The sequence below is a fragment of the Silene latifolia genome, chromosome Y (genome assembly GCF_048544455.1).
Source record: "Silene latifolia isolate original U9 population chromosome Y, ASM4854445v1, whole genome shotgun sequence".
Taxonomy (NCBI): domain Eukaryota; kingdom Viridiplantae; phylum Streptophyta; class Magnoliopsida; order Caryophyllales; family Caryophyllaceae; genus Silene; species Silene latifolia.
This window is the reverse complement of record NC_133538.1, coordinates 313738043-313757911: the sequence shown is the minus strand read 5'-3', so window position 1 is coordinate 313757911 and position 19869 is coordinate 313738043. Positions and strand designations below refer to the sequence as shown.

General features: G+C 37.3%; 3 protein-coding genes across 3 annotated transcripts in view; all 3 read right to left on the bottom strand.

Moving 5' to 3' along the window:
• The window catches only part of LOC141631214 (uncharacterized), a 32160-nt gene extending 27551 nt beyond the window's left edge, over nucleotides 1–4609 (bottom strand). The window contains exon 1 of the mRNA XM_074443916.1: nucleotides 4360–4609. Coding sequence (XP_074300017.1) covers nucleotides 4360–4609 — 250 coding nt within the window. The remainder of the gene's footprint in view (nucleotides 1–4359) is intronic.
• Nucleotides 4610–17401: 12792 nt separating this feature from the next.
• On the bottom strand, nucleotides 17402–17914 carry LOC141631213 (uncharacterized). The gene has a single exon (XM_074443915.1). The coding sequence runs from the start codon at nucleotides 17912–17914 to the stop codon at nucleotides 17402–17404; it is 513 nt and encodes a 170-aa protein (XP_074300016.1).
• Nucleotides 17915–18676: 762 nt separating this feature from the next.
• Nucleotides 18677–19351, bottom strand: LOC141631212 (uncharacterized). Its single transcript, XM_074443914.1, has one exon. The coding sequence runs from the start codon at nucleotides 19349–19351 to the stop codon at nucleotides 18677–18679; it is 675 nt and encodes a 224-aa protein (XP_074300015.1).
• Nucleotides 19352–19869: the final 518 nt, after the last annotated feature.

Genomic DNA, 19869 nt, shown 5'->3' with positions numbered 1-19869 from the left:
CGGCGTCCGACACCAACCCGGATCCCGACTTTCCGGATGTGGTGTTTGCATCCCAAGCACAAAAAGGTAAATTCATCTTGTTCAAAAATCGCCCCCTAACCCCGAGTAGATTCATTTGTCGACCGGCTATGAGGAATTTGGGTTTAGACACATAGACTTTTGAATTGTTTAAAGGTGTTGGAATGAAAGGTTTGTATGATATGCATGAGGAAACTTATCCCCGTCTTACTTAGGACATCTCTTCTCCCATTCCTTTCCTCTATCCTCGTTTTGAACACCGGAAAACTCGTCGATGCCGATATCAACGTACCACCGTTCGTCGGTTGGGGTGGTCGTGGTTGGCAGATGCACAAAATACTCCTCATTCACTCTCCCTTGCGCCTTCAGCCACCCATCCTCAAATTTCAGAAATTTTCGCGATTTTAATCGAGATCTACTAAAATAGAAGTTGAATTTTGAATAAATAACAACAATGAAGTGGATGTTGTGGTAGTTGTTTGGATCCAGTTTGACTGAGTTGTGGCTTCTGGTCGTATGGTTGTCGTCGTCGTGATGGCTTTTGGTCATTCGTGACCGAGTTTAACTGAGTCGACTTTGGGGTGATTGGTGATATCACCGGCGCCATCTGAGGTGGTCGGCGATATCTAGATGTTGTGCTGGATGGTGGTGGGAGGGTTGTGGTGGTGCGGGCATGGTTATGGGATGATTGTGGTGGCAGTGAGACGATCAAGAATCGTGGGAAAGTTCATGGTGGCAGTCGTGTTGGTGATGGTGGCGGCTGTTGGGGTGTTAGTGGCGGTGGTGGTGGTTGGTGACGGCGGCAGTGGTGGTGGATGGTGATAGGCTGGCGGTGATATTGGTGACGACAGCAGTGGTGTTGGTTGGTGGTAGTGGGCTTTGTGGATCCTAGTGGAGCGTTAGATACACAGAATACCAGCCCGGATACACATCGTATTACTACGGAATACATGTGTATCTGGTAATAATACCATGTGTATCTAGTAGTTATACGATGTGTATCCGAAATTATTATACTGTGTGTTTGATTAGTTAAATGCGGTTCGCACTGCATACTTTAGTTCGCACTGACATCGACCTATATATATATATATATATATATATATATATATATATATATATATATATATATATATATATATATATATATATATATATATATATAGAGGAAGGATCAAGTGAGTCCACCCAAGAGCATTGAGTCCCTAAGTCCTATTTGGAGCCATTAAAAAGATGGGATGGAGGGTTGAGATTGAAGAGGAAAAACAAGGGATTAGTGTAAAAAGTGGGGGATAAATGCTAATTAAACACTTCCTCTCACTACCATCACTAATCAACCCTTAATTTCACTATATAACCTTTCTTTTTCCACTCACTTCTCCCTCCTATCACACAAATATCATCCCTCCATCTCTCTAAAAACCAAAAAAAATCAATTCCTCTCAAAAATCCAACAAAATTCAAAAACCAAATAATTCAAAAAATAATTTTCCCTCTTCCTCAGCTACCCGACCACCTCCACCGCCACATAACCTCGCCCGCAACAACAACCCACCCCCCAAAAACACCCTTCTCTTCCTCACTCACCCACCACCGCCCAAACCCGACTACCGCGCCACCATCAACTCGCACCCCACCACCACCCGACCACCACCACGCCACCGCCACCACCCGAAAAACATCACCACCACCCGACAACCCTTCTCACCACCATTCCCGACCTACCATTCCCCATCACGCACCACCATTCCCGACCTCCACATCCCTACCATTTCCAGATCCCAAACACCAAAACCCACGCCCACACCCGCCACCACCACAACGACGCACCTCTTCTACCGACGACCACAACACCACCAGCCACCCTTCTCGCCTCCTCCAACACCGTCGTCAACAACAACCAACAACAACATCCACGACCACAACCACAAGATCTGAAAATAAACCAATAAAAATCGAGATCTGAAAATAAACCAATAAACAATTATACACGAGTCATTTGGTGATGGCGTTTTCAGAATTTCTTAACACGGTTTATTGGTTTTTTGGTGATGGCATTTATTGGTTTTCTGAATCTTTTGGTTTTCAGAATCTTTTAATTTTTTTCATTATTTATTACGTATGATGGTAGTGGGGTTGTTGGCTCATTTAGCTGCCACTTTCTCATTTGTTTTTCCTTTTTTTTTTTTTTTTTTTTTTTAATTATTATTATTATTATTATTATTATTATATGTAAAGTTTGGTTGGTGGTTTGATTTGTGTATTCGTTGTTGTTGTTGTTTTTTCTTTTTTTTTTTTTTTTTTTTCTTTTTTTTAATATATATAAAGGTTGGTGATTTGTTTTGTGTATATGGGTTTGTTTGTGACTTTGTGTCACGGTTTTTGTGTTCCTTTAATCTTTTATTAAAGTTATATTCATTTTTCAATATTACATTCGTAGATCTCATAAATATATAGTAGATTTTTGAAAAAAAATCGTATTATCATGATTTTTATTCTTAGATCTAATAAATATATTTATTATACTCATATTTCTTTACATTTACACTCGTATTCCTTTACATTTACACTCATATTTCTTTACATTTACACTAATTTTTCAGATTTACACTCGTATTTCTTTACATTTACACTCGTATTTCTTTACATTTACACTAATTTTTCAGATTTACACTCGTATTTCTTTACATTTACACTCGTATTTCTTTACATTTACACTCATTTTTCAGATTTACACTCGTATTTCTTTACATTTACACTTGTATTTCTTTACATTTACACTTGTATTTGTTTACATTTACACTCATATTACTTTACATTTACACGCATTTCTCAGATTTACACTCGTATTTCTTTACATTTACACTCGTATTTCTTTACATTTACACTCATATTACTTTACATTTACACTTCTATCTCTTTACATTTACACTCATTTGAAAAGGACCATATTTTATTAAAGTTAAACTCATATTTCTTTACATTTACACTCATATTACTTTACATTTACACTCGTTAAAATTATATAAATTTGCACTCATATTTTTTGTGGATATGAGTTGGTGGTGGAGGACGGCGGTGGTGGTGTATGTTGGTAGTCGGACTAAAGTTTTACTCGTAAAGGACAAAAGTTCCACTTATAAAGGACCAAAGTTACACTCAAAGGACCAATTTACTCTTAAAATACTACATTTACACTCGTAAAACATCACATTTACACTTGTAAAATATAAAAATTATGTAAATTCAAAATTTCAGTCACAAAAAATAAAATTTACACTCTTAAAATGTTACATTTACACTCGTAAAACCTCACATTTACACTTGTAAAATGTTAAAATTATATAAATTTAAAATTTCCGTCACAAAAAATCAAATTTACACTCTTAAAATGTTACATTTACACTCGTAAAACCTCACATTTACACTTGTAAAATGTTAAAATTATATAAATTCAAAATTTCCGTCACAAAAATCAAATTTACACTCTTAAAATGTTACATTTACACTCGTAAAACCTCACATTTACACTTGTAAAATGTTAAAATTATATAAATTCAAAATTTCCGTCACAAAAAAACAAATTTACACTCTTAAAATGTTACATTTACACTCGTAAAACCTCACATTTACACTTGTAAAATGTTAAAATTATATAAATTCAAAATTTCCGTTACAAAAAAATAAATTTACACTCTTAAAATGTTACATTTACACTCGTAAAACCTCACATTTACACTTGTAAAATGTTAAAATTATATAAATTCAAAATTTCCGTCACAAAAAATCAAATTTACACTTTTAAAATGTTACATTTACACTCGTAAAACCTCACATTTACACTTGTAAAATGTTAAAATTATATTTCCGTCACATTTACACTTGTAAAACTCATACAACATTACATTTACACTTCTGAAATCTAAAACTCAAAACTGATTAATTAGGGGCTAGAGAGAGAAAGAAAAATTAATTAGTGTGTAGAAATTTGATTAGTGGTAATTTTTTTTGGTAATTTTCAATCTCAACCATCCATCTCAATCCAACCATCCACATTTTTTTCCTTTTCTTTTTAATGGCCTTTAATCAAATTCATCTCAACCTTCCATTTAGTCCATCCAATGGCCCTTAGAGGGACTTATGGACTCAATGGAAGTGGTGGACTCATTAGATCTTACCTCTATATATATATATATATATATATATATATATATATATATATATATATATAGGGGCGGGATCCCGTGCGAACTGAGTTACAGTGCGAACCGTACGAACTACCTAGATACACTTAGTATTACTATCGGATACATTTGTTAGTACTACTAGGTACATGTGTACCTATTAGTGGTACCAAATGTATCCAATTGTAATACCAAATGTATCTAGGGTGGTATTTTGTGTATCCACTACTACCATCACCATTGCCACAACCACCTCCGCTGCCACTGTCACCACCACCTCCGCCATCGCCACTACCACCACCACTGCCACCACACACATCCGCTCTATTACCCACAATGTCGTCACCACTCGGGCACTCACCCACAACACCAACCTGAACTACCCTCGACCACGACCACGAATCCATTGCTACATACACACCACATCAACCCTACCACTACAACCTTCTACCCCACCACTAGGCATCAGAGGCGAGCACCCACACTAAGACATCCGCACCGACGACCACTCGACCCACCACCTCTCAACCTGACCACCATATTTCGACACCGCCCAAACAATCACCACTCATCTCCGCGGCCTTAACCATCATTAAAACCGATGACCAACACCATATTTTCACGACCAACACCGTCTGAAACCAGCTTCAAACACAGATAAAATGCTAACCACAATATTCATCCTCAAGTTTCGCGTACGTGCAAGAGATCCCATTAAGAAAAAATAGAATTCTTATTCAATTTCCAAAAATTACATACTAAGCCATCAAACACTTGCGAAGATCAAACTTTTGACAAGAACCTGATTTATTTCTTCAATTCATAAATTCCTAGCAAAGCCTACTCAACACCAACCAAGCACTTAACTTTACTAAGCGACACAACTGTCCTAACACTAACCCAGTACGTCAGACTTCACGCACCTCAATTAACAAACAAAAAACCGCATTGAAAGGAGACCAAATCTGGTTGAAAAGAGATAAGGAGACTAGATCTGGTGGAATTGGAGGTGGAGGACATTTGATAGTCGACGGTGGGGTTAAGGTGGCGTGCTCGCGACGAGGAAGATATTGGAGAACACGAAGAGTCGGCGGTACGTCGGCGTCGGGATCGGGATCGGGATCGACGAGCTGAGTGAGTGCGGGTTACAAATGAGGAGAGAGGAAGGATTAAGGGGACGATTAGAGTCGTCGGTCGGCGTTGATGGTTATCGGAGTCCTGTGCCGGCGTTAGCTAGTTGGGGATGGGAGTGAAGTTATGGGTGAGAGTACAGATGTAGTGTGGGGCACCTTGGGTTAGGAATACGATTTTGGTGTGTTAAACTTTTGATGGCTTATCTTGTCCCCTGATTAATTAATCAATTTGGTTTTATTAGTTCGTACGGTTCGCACCGTAATTTAGTTCGTACGAGATCCCCATTCTATATATATATATATATATATAGAGAGAGAGAGAGAGAGAGAGAGAGAGAGAGAGAGGTAAGATCTAATGAGTCCAACATGGGCCATTGAGTCCATAAGTCCCTCTAAGGGCCATTGGATGGACTAAATGGAAGGTTGAGATGAATTTGATTAAAGGCCTTTAAAAAGAAAAGGAAAAAAATGTGGATGGTTGGATTGAGATGGATGGTTGAGATTGAAAATTACCAAAAAAAATTACCACTAATCAAATTTCTACACACTAATTAATTTTTCTTTCTCTCTCTAGCCCCTAATTAATCAGTTTTGAGTTTTAGATTTCAGAAGTGTAAATGTAATGTTGTATGAGTTTTACAAGTGTAAATGTGACGGAAATATAATTTTAACATTTTACAAGTGTAAATGTGATGTTTTACAAGTGTAAATGTAACATTTTAAGAGTGTAAATTTGATTTTTTGTGACGGAAATTTTGAATTTATATAATTTTGCCATTTTACAAGTGTAAATGTGATGTTTTACGAGTGTAAATGTAACATTTTAAGAGTGTAAATTTAATTTTTTGTGACGGAAATTTTGAATTTATATAATTTTAACATTTTACAAGTGTAAATGTGATGTTTTACGAGTGTAAATGTAACATTTTAAGAGTGTAAATTTAATTTTTTGTGACGGAAATTTTGAATTTATATAATTTTAACATTTTACAAGTGTAAATGTGATGTTTTACGAGTGTAAATGTAACATTTTAAGAGTGTAAATGTGATTTTTTTGTGACGGAAATTTTGAATTTATATAATTTTAACATTTTACAAGTGTAAATGTGAGGTTTTACGAGTGTTAATGTAACATTTTAAGAGTGTAAATTTGTTTTTTTGTGACGGAAATTTTGAATTTATATAATTTTAACATTTTACAAGTGTAAATGTGAGGTTTTACGAGTGTAAATGTAACATTTTAAAAGTGTAAATTTGATTTTTTGTGACGGAAATTTTGAATTTATATAATTTTAACATTTTACAAGTGTAAATGTGAGGTTTTACGAGTGTAAATGTAACATTTTAAGAGTGTAAATTTGATTTTTTGTGACGGAAATTTTGAATTTATATAATTTTAACATTTTACAAGTGTAAATGTGATGTTTTACGAGTGTAAATGTAACATTTTAAGAGTGTAAATTTGATTTTTTTGTGACGGAAATTTTGAATTTACATAATTTTAACATTTTACAAGTGTAAATGTGATGTTTTACGAGTGTAAATGTTACATTTTAAGAGTGTAAATTTGATTTTTTTGTGACGGAAATTTTGAATTTACATAATTTTAACATTTTACAAGTGTAAATGTGATGTTTTACGAGTGTAAATGTAATATTTTAAGAGTGTAAATGTAGTATTTTAAGAGTAAATTGGTCCTTTGAGTGTAACTTTGGTCTTTTATAAGTGTCACTTTTGTCCTTTACGAGTAAAACTTTAGTCCGACTACCAAAAAACACCACCACCGTCGTCTTCCACCACCAACTCATATCCACAAAAAATATGAGTGTAAATCTATATAATTTTAACGAGTGTAAATGTAAAGATATACGAGTGTAAATGTAAAAAATATGAGTGTAAATGTAAAGAAATACGAGTGTAAATGTAAAGAAATAAGGGTATAAATCTGAAAAATGCTTGTAAATGTAAAGAAATATGAGTGTAAATGTAAAGAAATACGAGTGTAAATGTAAAGAAATACGAGTGTAAATCTGAGGAGATACAAGTGTAACACCCCGGTTTATAAAATAAGTCCTCGTCAAGACATTCCCTAATAAAACGGACTGTTACCATCTCGGTTTCCCGAGGTAGTGAATAACAAATTAAACTCCAAGGCAATTTATATAATATTTTAACTTAATTATTACAAAACCTCTTTACGTCAAATTACAAGAACTAACATAAATAAAAGTGAAAGTCTTCTAGATGATGATCTAGCTACTAAGTCGTCTGATCCAATGTCTCACGCCCATCCAGCTCCCGTTCTATCTCTTAAACCTGTCAAGTCTGCTCCCCATAAAACGGTTCATCACAGGTGTTCACGAATACACAGGGTCAACCACGAGGTTGAGTAGGGAAAACAATAAAACAATAAAATATTATATGCATGATACTCCGTCACCTCCATCTCCATCTCAACTCATCACACACATCTCATACCCCGAACGCCCACCATACCGATCCCGGTAGACTATATATCGACCAAGCCGATCGCCACTCAAATTTGAGGACACCAGGGCAAGTCCTGCAGAACCCGCCTGGGCCTTATCACAACATCATCATCATCACACCACATCACCACCACATCCTCCATCTCCAATGCATATGAATGCTCAAAAGAAAGTGATGCAATATATATATAATCAATGAACTGACGAATCATAAAATCATGCCAGTTACCCGATGTTGTGATATCATGCTCAATACGATCAAATCAGTCAATCACCTTTCCGAATATAAATGATAACGTAAAGCAACAACCAGGAATCAAGTCAACATAATTCAACAATGACGATAATAGGACAAGTGTATTTCCCTAGCTCAAGTGCCAGCAAATCCAATTAAGCAGTTCAAGCAGTCCCGAAAATAAAGCAATGAATTTGATTATCGATCCTTCACGAATCCGTCACCTAGAACAATTATAATATTTATAATTACTAACTACTAAATATAGAAATCTCCCAAAATAGAAACTTTCCCGATATAGTAACTTTCCATTTTAACCAGTCCCGACTCAAAGTCCATCTCTAATTATTTAAACGACTCGGGGATTAAATTAAATAAATTATTTAATGTCTCGGGAATAATTTATTTAAGAGACTCGGGAATTAAATTAAATAACTAATATGATAAATAAAAGATTAAACGAATTATATGATTTAAGAAATACCCGAATCAACTTTAAACAATTCAAACATCCCGACTCAAACCCGTCTTTAATTATTTTAATGCACTCGGGAATTAATTAATTAATTTACAATACGACCCATTACGAAATGTAACGATTAAACCATGAAAAACCCGTTTCAAAACCAAAACAGCCCGTACCCCCTTCACACGCACCCACTCTCCTCACGCGCCACCTATACCACCGCGACAACCACCAGTCGTGGTCCCCACTTCAACCCAGCCACCGACAACCACCCCCACTGGGGTCGACTGCCGCCGGCGGTTCAAACCAAAGCCGCCATTTGGCCTGGTTCACCACCACGCATCACCAACACCTCTCGTTCTCAACCTGACCACCACCGCAACCCACAACTACCCCCTGCCAAACAACCACCATTCGACTCGCCACCAACCCACGCACACAGACAACCTAGCACCACCTTGTCGACCTCCCCCTAGTCGACGGTGGCACCACCCCAAAGCTACCCATCTAAACCCATCTGAAAATCAATAACCAACCTGTTTTGCCCCCCTTACTCGATGCCGCCTGTTTCTGCCACCCTAACCACCTACAACCACCCCAACAACCACCAAGTTACTCGCCACTCACCACACTACTCCTACACCCCATCAACCACCACCTTAAACGTCTCTATCAGACACGCAACCACCCCCAAAAACCCGACATCAATTCGAAAACAGAGGAGGGAGGTTAAACACTTACTTTTTCCGCCACCACAACAGCCACCACGGCCGCCTATGAACCTTGACAACCGCCCCTAGCTCTTCCTTGCTGCACTGTCATCACCCACGATCTCTCTCTCTCTCTCTCTCCCTATGCGTGAAAGGCCGAGATTGGTGTTGAAGAAAGGAGGGAGGCGGGTTGAGTGAATGAGAGGAGGGAGGCGGGTTGACTGTTGAGGGATTAGGGATACTATTAGGTTTAGGGTTAGGGTTAGGGTTAGTGTTTAGTTGGGCTTAGGGTTAAATGGGCTGGACAGTTATTGGGCCAGCTCAACTGATTAGCTCACATTTCGAATTCCATATAAAACCGTCTCAATTAACTTATATCGATATAACGCGGGTTAAATAAAATAACTTAATGAAATTATCGACTCAATAATTTACCCGACTTAATTGGCAATATAAAATGTATAATAATTAATATATATTAATATCCGTTTAATTAATTATATAATATCCATTTAATTTATTATATAAAATACGGGGTATTACAGTCTTCCCCCCTTAAAATGAACTTCGTCCCGAAGTTCGCTCCCGTACCCAAACCTCAGAAGGGTATTGCATATCGTACTTACGGACGTCACGTACTCCTAACACGGTTAACACACACTTGACGCATCAATTAAGCATGACAGACACGGAATGTTACATTCTGCCCTCCTAAAAATAAACTTCATCCCGAAGTTTAGCTCGTCTTTTCTTAATCCAATTAACTACAACTAATAACTACCTGCGAACACAAATGTATAACACTATATAATCATCTGAGAACATCGTCATCTTCCCTCTAAATTCCGATCTCAAACTCAAGTAACTCAATAACCATGGTCGCACTGGACCGCAAACGTAACTCGGCACAAAGGCCCCACAACTCATAACTCAATATCGGTGGTTTAATCACACTCTCCTTTTACACATCAACCAACTAACAGAAGTAGGAATAAATCATATAGAACTCATTTGTATAGGTACCCCACAACTAAACATCAACTTGGTCAACTATAATCTACAAACAAGTGCAAATTAAGTATCAAGATTTTACAATCCTCCCCAACTAAAAACATGGTTACGTCCTCGTAACCTTCATTATTATAACTAAAGTTCTCAAACTACTGCCAACCACTGCAAGAGGATAAAATCTTCACAACTCACGCTCAAGTTAACTAGTCCTTACTAAAGACAATCGATATGCAAGCTCTCTCAAGGAAGCTACCGTTACCCGTAAAAATCATTAGTAGTTATTCATCTCACCAATCCTTGTAATCTCCTACTTTAGAAACACAGGGAATCAATCAGCATAAGGAAAGAATTAGGGTCCACATTTTGATAAATCGATTTATGAAAATTTATAACCTAATAGGTCCCGTCTGACTTTCCTTTACACAATTGTACAAATTCAGGTCAAGACACAGAATCACCAGTAGAATGAAGACAATCAGTTTCGCAGTACTTATTATCTTAGAAATATTTTTAATCTTCATAGCAAAGGGTTTGGTATTTATTCATGAATGACGAATGCACATTAATTGGCAAATTTTATAAATTTATTGGTCGAATCAAACAAGTGAGTAAACAGCGATATTGGAAAGTTATCGTACAAGACTATTATACACAAATTTCGTTCTTGGTGTTAATTATATTTAGACTGTACCCAACACAATGTCAGAAAAGATTAGATGTATTTAACTACACAAATTTTACAAGTATTCATTATATGTTATGCTAATATCAACTTACCATGTTAACACATAACTCCCTTAAATCACCACATTACATTTCCCGTTTTGACATTCGTAACTAAACACATAACACATGAACGAACAACATGACTAAATTAACCCACTACTTGTGACTCCGTTCTAGTTTCATTCCTCCAGACTAGCAATTTTCATGGAACCATACCACCAAACATTGGCTGAAAATCTCATCCCGAATTTATACTCACGACAAAATTTAACTTCATTTTCAAAACTTTTACTTTCATGCTGGACGGTGAATAATTTTCTTAACATATTCTTATAACCGGGCCATCATAGAATTCATTTATAGCTTACTACGAAACTCAAAATCAGATAAACTTAATTTAATTCCTTTAAACAAAACAAGTTTAGGTGTCGACTCATATATCGTAATTTACAGGTTCATCTTATTCATTTCAGTCCTATCTTTACTAATGAACGACTATTACCTCAACATCAGGATTTTAGTTGCACTTCTTTACTCAGTTATATTCACGGCTCAATTAAACGTAACTATAACGACTATCATATAAACCAATGCATATCATGTGAATCATCAAAAGGGTTATCCTATTATAATTGCCAATATAATTATCATAAACCATCTTTAGTAAAATATAATTGATAGTAATGACTCGAGAATATAGATATGCCAAATGTCGTATTATATCAAACAATTTCCTTGATATCCTGCTCCTACAATTGCAAGAATCCCTTTAGTATTTTATGACGATATAATGATGAACATATCCACTAAGAATTATCAACACTGTTTATTATCATGTCCTAGGTTTAGGTCCACTGAAATAGATTAATGCAATGTAAGTAATAAATATACTATAGGCACACTGACTCACATAAAAGGCATTAGAACTCAGATGACATCTGTGAGATCCCTGAAAAAATCTCCTTTTTGAAAATATAGATAAATAGGGTGGAGTCGCCAGTAGGTTTTATAAAAAATATACAAAAACAAATTTAACGGAAAAGTCCCCTTTGATCCCTGGAATGGGGACTGATCCGTCACTCCGGCCTGAACCAAAGATTGCGGATTCGGGGGTAAAGGTACGATCAGGGAAGGTGTTAGGCACCCGGATCGCCCATCAAACTGACGGCCTCTACTATTTATTTGTAATATTATATATTTGACGAAATTTAACGAAAGAAGGGTTAATTATACAATTTTATACAAATTATTTACAAACAACGAAAGCTAAATTACGATAATATAAGAAAGAATAGATATGACACCCTCAGGCCTACCTGGATACGGCGTTTCAACAATTAGCTTACTCGAACGGACTTTAGGGCGTCTTTATGCTCAAAATAGGATGGGTGTATGTATGTGAGGGTATTTTGGGAAGGTAGTATTTTGTATGGAATAGTATTTACGAAAAGGTAGTATATTTTTATGAATTTTCGTGTGTTGAATAAGGGAGGAAAGGGAGTATTTATACTAGTTAAGACGGAGTATTTGACCATATTGGAAACTTTTTGTATGATAGAATTTTTATACGGACGTGTATCTTGTTGCCTTTGGAATTGTAGTACGTCTAGCATTGTTACTACCAATAACTCTAGGACGCTTATTCATATCCCATGCCACATCAAATACTTAAATCTTTCCGTAGCTCCTTCGGACATGTGCCGTATGTTGCGTGTTACTGAAATTGGGCCTTCATATTACAAAAAGAGGGCCATGCAACGTAAACAAGTTGGACACAATTTTATGGCCTTATTTGCTTTACTAATTTTCAACATATCTAGTATAGCCCATTGTATATAAGGTGGGTTGCCTTTAAATTATTATCCAGTAGGCCCAATTAAATGTCAGCTGCTAAATGAATGTGTTCATGCCGTTAATATAAAAAATAGTACTCCCATAATCAATTAAGTGGATTAAAAATGTGGTAAATTATCGAAATGGATTGGTAATAAAATGGTTGGTTTTGGGGTCAATTTTGAGCATGAATAACCTTATGTCAAATTCAAGTAAGTTTCATTCCGAATTAAATAAGGGCCTCATCATCGGGTGTTCGCAAGGCCGGTAGACATTTTGAGGTGTCTACAGAAGCCCCCACTTTGACCGAATCTGAGTAAGACGAAGGTCAAAGTAGTCCGGTCGGGACAGATAAAGGATAAGAAACATACCTGGGCCTCTTATTTTACCTGTCTGACGTAGCTGGATCTGGATATAGAGGATCATAAAACTTTGTTTTATGACTGGACTGGAAGCTGGCATGACAAAACTTTATTTCGCCGGTCTGGAATCTGTATCTAGTATAGCTAAACTTTGTTTAGCTTAAAGGTGAGATCGTGAAATCTAATTTCCCGAACTCGGTTGCGTATCAGGGCCCGCCGACCAAGGGATGTTTCTTAGTTTTGCAGGTGAACAAAACGTGAAATTGTTTAGCTTCGCAGGTGAACGAAGCTGGACTGGTTAGTTTCGCAGGTGAACGAAACTGGATTGCTTTGCAGGTGAACAAAGCTGGATTATTCCGCAGGTGAACGGAATGAGATTGCTTAGCTTCGCAGGTGAACGAAACCGGATTTGCTTAACTTCGCAGGTGAACGAAGCTGGATTAGAACACAAAATTTGATTTTATGAACTAGGACGCGTGTCAGAGCCCGCCGACCAAGGAATTCAAAATTTTATTTTGAAAAAGGATTGCGTGAAAAAGGATTGCGTATTTCGCAAAAAGGATAAGTTCAGAAAATTTTATTTTACGAACTCAAATGCATGTCAGGGCCTGCCGACCAAAGAATTTGAATATTTCATTTTAAAAAAGATTTAAAAATCGTAAAAATTTATTTTACGGAGTGGAATTGGATTACAAAAAGTTTAGTGTACAATTTGATTTTACAAGAGCGGGTTTCAAAACCGAGTCGAATAAGAGATATACACTAAACACTTAAACATGCCTTACGTCAAAAACGGGTGAGAAATTAAAGTAGATGACTTTGTTCACTTAAAGCTGGTGTGTCCTTTGAATGCTCCACAAAGTTCAGGAAAGAAGAAAAATAAAAAAAAAAATCCCCTTTTGCTTTCCCATACACTCAGACCACCGATCAAGATTTCATACTACCTCTTCAAAAGGGGGTTTTTTAATTCCCTCATCAAAGAAAACCCAATTCATCGCTAACTTGTTTCTGGATCGAGTTTTTGTAACTCGCCTACTGTTACTCAGAGAATTAAAATTCGTCATTAATCGCGCCCGGAGCTAAAAGCAAGCTATTCCGCCGTAGCCATTGTTCTAGCTGATTCGCGACAAGATGATCGATGTCGGAGTACCGTCGAACCTTTGGCTCCTGATATGGGATGAAATCGATGCGGTTCGTACCATCATAGCTGTCATTTGATATCCAGAGTTCCAATCGGCAACCGCAGAACTGATGGCGGAGCACCGTGTCGAAGTAAGTGCTTCTCTTTATTTTTTTGTCGATTGATTTTGACTTTGAATTTATGTTCTCTAAATGATTGCTGAAATGTACTATCCTGATTTGGGACAACAGCTGTTGGCGATCGGATGACTGATGAAAGAGCCCCGTCGAATTTGTGATGATTTTTTTTTTTACCGGATTTCCATTCTTGCTTTCAAGCTCGACATCATATCGTAAGTATTCTGTCTCTTTATTGACTGACATTAAATTCATGCTCTCTTTTTTTTTTTGGGTTTTCACCGATCAAGTCGTATGCTTGATAATATGATTGAACTGATAATTTTACTGGTCTCGCGGATCAAGTCGTGTGCCTGACTCAACTGATGGCGCAATTGTGACATTAATGCCAAGTTTACCATTTTTTTACTCGTCTTATGAATCAAGGTGTGTGCTTGACTGATAATATGATCGAACTGAAATTATGCTTTTTTTTTATCTCCTAAATCAAGTGATGTGCTTGATAATAAGACTGAACTGATAGTGCCATTACGACATTAATGCAAATAATATGATGCAGAAAGACACAAATAGTATATGCTAATGATGCAAAGGATACATGTTGATGCACTTTCGACAATGAAGACCACACTAAACAATTAATGACGCATTTGTTTATAAAATAAAAAAAACTAGATAAATTTGTGTTACATCTCCTTTACTAGTTCTGTTAAATAAAAATGAAAGACGGTGCTGTTGAGCACGATCCAGGACAGGGATGGAGTATTTGAATTCAGATTTTTCTTAGAAAAGTTCAGCTTATCGACTTCTACTAGAATTCTTAAATCTTAGTAACTATTCCTATTCTGCACCTGACAAGGATGGGTATCTGGTAACTCCGTATTTAATACGGATAAAGATTTCTACTAGCCCCCAGTTTTCTTCTCTTTAAATAGCACTCTCTCTTTAAACTTCTCCACCTCAAAATTTCCTCTTTACTCACAATGTCTCAAAATTTTGAAAACGCTCTAAAATTATGGCTTGACAACCTCACGAAGGATGAAAAGGACTACGTCATTGGTGTTCACTAGGACCCTTCGCTATCATGAAACAAGTTAAGATCTCCTGGGAATTTTTACGCGCTCGCCGCTTTTATTTTTGGGATCCCCAAGTTCACGTATTCCGCTTTGGGGATCGTGAGATATGTCCTATGACGGAGGAATTTAGTGCCATCCTAGGATCATCTGTTCAATCTTCTCCCGCGCTTCCTAGTCTCGATGATGACTTAAGAAAAGACTTCAAAGATTATCTGGGCATTACTACTCGTGTTGATGAATTTTTGAACGGACGTAGGGTAAATCTCTGTCGTCTGATCGCGCACTTCACTTCCCCTAGCTATCCCAGGACTGTGATTGACTTCCGTTATAAAAAACGGGCATTGGTGTTATGCCTGCTCAACCGTTATCTATTTGTAAGCCCTTCCAATGTTTACGGACACGGTACGCCTTCTAAGAGTAGTAAAGCACATGCGCAACGACGTTCACCTATGCCTCGGTCTTATTTGAAACTCTTCATTGCTTAGATACCTTACGACATAATCCAGAAGCTGCATTCTGCGGTAGCCCCCTGTTACTTCAGGTAATTTCTTATGTCATTCACACAACTCACATATTTTCCTACTTCTGATTCCTTTTTTTTTTTTTTCCGACCTAGTGTGGGTCATTTTATTTCTCTTTATTTTCTGACCTGGTGTGGGTCATTTTATGCCGATAAATCTTTGTCCTAGGTATGGCTACAAGAGCGTATGCGACTAATTGAACGACCTCTCGATCCCAAATCTTATCAACCTCATAGCTTTTTGTGCGGACAAAGAGTTGTGAAAGGGGAATGACCACTTAGCTATTGGAGGGAATGGATGAACAGTGGGTTTCCAATTCGTTGGACTATATCATGGTGGCACATCCCTGCTATGACGGCCCCGCGATCTTCTATAGCATTCTACAGACTACCTGGCCTTACTCACTCCTCTTTCATATTTCCTTCTCGCTTGTTACGACAATTCGGGCGAAAACAACGAGTACCTTCTTTGGATACTATTTCTCCTGGAATTTCTCCGATGACCCATTCTTATTTGCGTAACTGGTACCAATACTGGAATGCACGTAGGTTCTGGACTATACAAAAGGTTCCTGACTCAACCTACATAAGCAATCATTATAAGGTTTGGATGACATCACACTCTATAGAGGAACGTGAATCAGCTCGTCAAGCGGAACGTAGGTTGCAAATTGATGCTATTGAGGTGGGAGAAGGACCGACCGACTCGAGACAAACTCTAAGACTCAAGACTCGAGTAGAGGACACAAAAGTGGAGGTAGTAGAAGTCTGGTTTGGAAAAGAAAGAAGGATCAGAATGACCCGGATGATCAGAATGAAGCTAGAAAGAAGAGTACAATGGCTAACGAACCTAAGAAGTGACAATAAGTGGAATCTAGAGCCTTATAAATGTAGTTGTAGCTTATTAGGATTGAAATAAAGGGATGGATTATGAACTCTACGAACCTCAAAGTTTGTGTAGGAATTTTTTTTTTGTTTTGAGTGCCATGATAACTCTAGATATAGAATAAGAGGAACGATTGTTAGTTTTCTCCGATTAGTTGCCACTTTTTTTCTGAAAACTCCTAATTGGGAGCAATATATATTGATAACAAAACTTGCTACAGATTCTAATATATATTTTTTTTTGAACCTGTTACTTTTTTTTTTTTTTTTTTTTTTTTTTTTCGACCTGGGAGGGGTCTTTTCTCTTTTGTTTAATAATATATATTTTTTTGGACCTGGTAGGGGTCTCCGTTCTGATTTTTTTTTTTTTTTTTTTTTTTTACCATTGGTGCGTTTTTTTTATTTTAATCTTTTAATTAACATTAATTAATTTTTTTTTTTTTTTTTTTTTTTTTTTTTTTGAGACCTGGGAGGGGTCTTTTTTTTTTTGGTATACTTACACATGATATTTCTTCAACTGATCAAGATTGGTTAATTGACTGAACTCAACCCCTTCTATGTCTGTCAGTTGCACTGCCCCTCCTTTTAAAATCTTTTTAATTATGTAAGGGCCGGCCCAGTTTGGTTTGAACTTGCCTCTCGGGTCTCTGACCGGTGCCCGTATTTCTTTAAGAACTAAATCTCCATCTTTTAAGTTCCTTGCCCTGACCTTTTTATTAAAAGAACGAGAAATCCTTCTTTGGTATAACTGAACTTGGTTAAGAGCTGCTAGTCTTTTCTCATCTATTAATAGCAATTCTTCATATCGAGCTTGTACCCAATCTACTTCCGGTATTTGGCTTTCCAATGCGATTCTAAGAGAGGGAATTTCAAGTTCTATAGGAAGTACTGCCTCCATCCCGTAGACTAGTGAATATGGTGTTGCACCGGTTGGTGTTCTAACCGACGTACGATATCCCCATAAGGCGAAAGGCAACTTTGCAGGCCAATCATGATACTTTTCTGTCATTTTTTCAATTATAGTTTTCACATTTTTATTCGCCGCTTCCACCGCCCCATTCATTTGTGGTCTATACGTAGACGACTTACGCTCTTTGGATCTTGTAATGCGTTAGTAAGGCAGCCACATCTTTCTTAAAATGGGAACCATGATCACTAATCAACTCATGAGGGACACCATACCTACAAATTATATTTTCGGTGATGAACTTGGCAACATGTTTAGAAGTCAAGGTAGCATAAGACGCTGCCTCAACCCACTTAGTAAAGTAGTCGATTGCTACTAATATAAATTCATGTCCTCCGGTTCCTTTGGGAGTGATTTTGCCAATTATATCTATGCCCCATATCGAAAATGGCCAAGGTGATGCCAAATTGTACAAAGAATGAAGGTGGTACATGCTTTGTGCATTGGCATAAACGGCATTTATGACACTTCTTAACGCATCGAGTACAATCATGTTCCCGTGTCGACCAAAAATATCCTATCCGCATTATCTTTTTGCTAACATTCGACCGTTCATGTGCGGTCCGCAAGTACCATTATGCACTTCTTCCATAATTCTTTGAGCTTCCTTTTCATCCACGCATAAAAGGAGTACCCCTTCTTTGAGATTTCTTGTATAACTTTCCTTGACTAAGAATAAATTGTGCTGCAAACCTTTTGATAGCGCGCTGCGTCCTCACATCGAATCGCGGAAAGCCTCTTCCTAAATGGTAGTTCAACGCGTCTATGAACCATGGTGCGTCATCACCGGCCATCTTTGTATCATCAAGGGCCATACAAGATATCTGGTTCCTCTCTTCTTTCAATGCATAATGGGATATTTTCTAATTCATTTGGAATATTGATCATCGACGCCAATTTGGCTAGAGCATCTGCAAATTGGTTTTCATCTCGGGATAAATAAATGAACTTCGGATCGTCAAAATGCTTGAGAATGGTTTCTAGGTATGTTTGGTAAAGTGCCAGGCCCTCACTTTTGACTTTCCATTTTCCCAAAATCTGATTTATAACGAGTGACGAATCTCCATATACTCTTAAGTTTTTAATCCCAAATTGCCGCCGCTCAAGTCCTAATATACATGCTTCATATTTCGCTTCATTATTTGTGACGCTAAAATCCAATTTGACTGAAAGAGGGGTGTGTGCCCCATCCGGTGAAATCAAAAGTACACCTATGCCATATCCCTTCTGATTGGATGCGCCATCGAAAAATAACTGCCAATATTCGTCATCAGTAACAAATATTTCCTCGTCAGGGAAGTCGTATGCCTCCTGTTTGTCTTCTAAAATGGGAAAATCAGCTAGGTAATCAGAAATTGCCTTTCCCTTAATCGATTTAAGGGCCATAAATGTAAGATCGAACTCAGCAAGCATCATGGTCCATCTCGCTATTCTGCCGCTAAGAACTGGCTTTTCAAAGAGATATTTGAGAGGGTTCATTCGTGATATGACATGAATTGTGTGGGTCAACATGTAGTGTCTTAGTTTCTTAGTGGCCCACACTAATGCTAGACAAGATTTCTCGATTGGAGAATAATTGGCTTCGTATTCCGTGAATTTTTGCTCAGGTAGTAAATTGCTTTTTCTTGACCATCCTGAACTTGTGCTAACATTGCACCCATTGATGTCTCGGTTACTGTCAAGTATAAAAGAAGTGGTAGTCCAGGTCTTGGGGGGACCAGAATTGGTGGGTTTTCCAAGTATTTTTTTACTTTTTCAAATGCTTGCTGACATTGTTCATCCCATTCAAGGGATGCCCCTTTCTTTAGTTTCTTAAAAAGTGGTTCACACACCATGGTAAGCTTGGATATAAAACGACTAATGTATTGTAACTGCCCCAAAAATGCCCGAACTTGCTTCTCTGTTTTTGGTGGTGGCATATTTCTAATTGCCTTGATCTTGGATGGATCAGCCTCAATGCCTCTATTACTAACAACATATCCTAAAAGCTTCCCAGA